The sequence below is a fragment of the Chiloscyllium punctatum genome, unplaced genomic scaffold (assembly GCF_047496795.1).
Source record: "Chiloscyllium punctatum isolate Juve2018m unplaced genomic scaffold, sChiPun1.3 scaffold_635, whole genome shotgun sequence".
In the NCBI taxonomy this organism is placed as follows: domain Eukaryota; kingdom Metazoa; phylum Chordata; class Chondrichthyes; order Orectolobiformes; family Hemiscylliidae; genus Chiloscyllium; species Chiloscyllium punctatum.
The window spans coordinates 52,501-53,716 of record NW_027310369.1 but is presented as its reverse complement, the minus strand read 5'-3'; the positions used below and the strand labels follow the sequence as shown (position 1 = coordinate 53,716).

General features: G+C 54.2%; 1 protein-coding gene across 1 annotated transcript in view; it reads right to left on the bottom strand.

Moving 5' to 3' along the window:
- Positions 1 to 494: 494 nt before the first annotated feature.
- The window catches only part of LOC140473544 (uncharacterized), a gene marked incomplete at its 3' end in the record, with an annotated part of 46,273 nt that continues 45,551 nt past the window's right edge, over positions 495 to 1,216 (bottom strand). Inside the window, exon 16 of the mRNA XM_072567617.1 lies at positions 495 to 656. Coding sequence (XP_072423718.1) covers positions 495 to 656 — 162 coding nt within the window. The remainder of the gene's footprint in view (positions 657 to 1,216) is intronic.

The window sequence follows — 1,216 nt, the reverse complement described above, 5'->3', positions numbered from 1 at the left end:
ACACACAGGGACCACTCTCCTCACACATACACACAGGGACCACTCTCCTCACACATACACACAGGGACCACCCTCCTCTCACACACACAGGGACCACTCTCCTCACACACACACACAGGGACCACTCTCCTCTCACACACACAGGGACCACTCTCCTCTCACACACACAGGGACCACTCTCCTCTCACACACACACAGGGACCACTCTCCTCTCACACACACAGGGACCACTCTCCTCTCACACACACAGGGACCACTCTCCTCTCACACACACAGGGACCACTCTCCTCTCTCACACACACAGGGACCACTCTCCTCTCACACACACAGGGACCACTCTCCTCTCTCACACACAGGGACCACTCTCCTCTCACACACACACACAAGGACCACCCTCCTCTCCCTCACACACAGGGAGCTAACCCCTCTCCTTCACAGAACTACACCTCTCTTGTACACTCTCCTTTCTGTGAGATGAGTTCTCCCTCTCTCACCTCGCCTCTTGACCCCATAGATGCAGCGTTTGCCGCAGTCCCCGACGTTACAGCACTGCTTCCACCTTGCGCAGTCCTCGTCTCCCTCACACTCCTCGGCATCGTCCCGGTCACAGATATCTCGCGTCTTTAATGGTTTGGGACACTCTGCTTCTCGCTTTCCTGTTTTCGGGTCAAATCAGAATTCAGTGAAAGGCCGGATGGAAATTCAGCACTGCCCTGGTTATATGGAGTATGGGATGATCCAGGGAAAAACAAGGGGAAGCCTGGAGACAAAGGGGTAGATTGGGGATGGCAGTGTGACAATGAGGAGGGAGGATTTCACATTGGTTTCCGTTCTGCCTTGGCCAAACATGACAGCTCAGTGAGTCAGGTGAAATGGGAGTTGGGGGGAGCGGGGAGTGGGAGAAACGGGAATGGGCGAATATACAGAGGGTGGGATATGAGTGTCAGTTTTATGAGCAGCACCTTCCAATGGGTACAAACTGATGATGACAGGATTGGGCAGACTGGGGCTGGCTTTCCAATGGGATATAGTAGACTGGGGGAGACTCACTCCCATTGGGAATGATCCTGAAATGGCTCTGGATAAGCTGGGACATGGGAAGGAGTTTCCTACTGAGAGGGGACACCCTCAAACTGAATACTCCAACTGCAGGGGGCAGGGAGATTGGGTTGCTGGGACAGACAGGGGTCTCTACCTCAGTCAGATTGTCTCCACC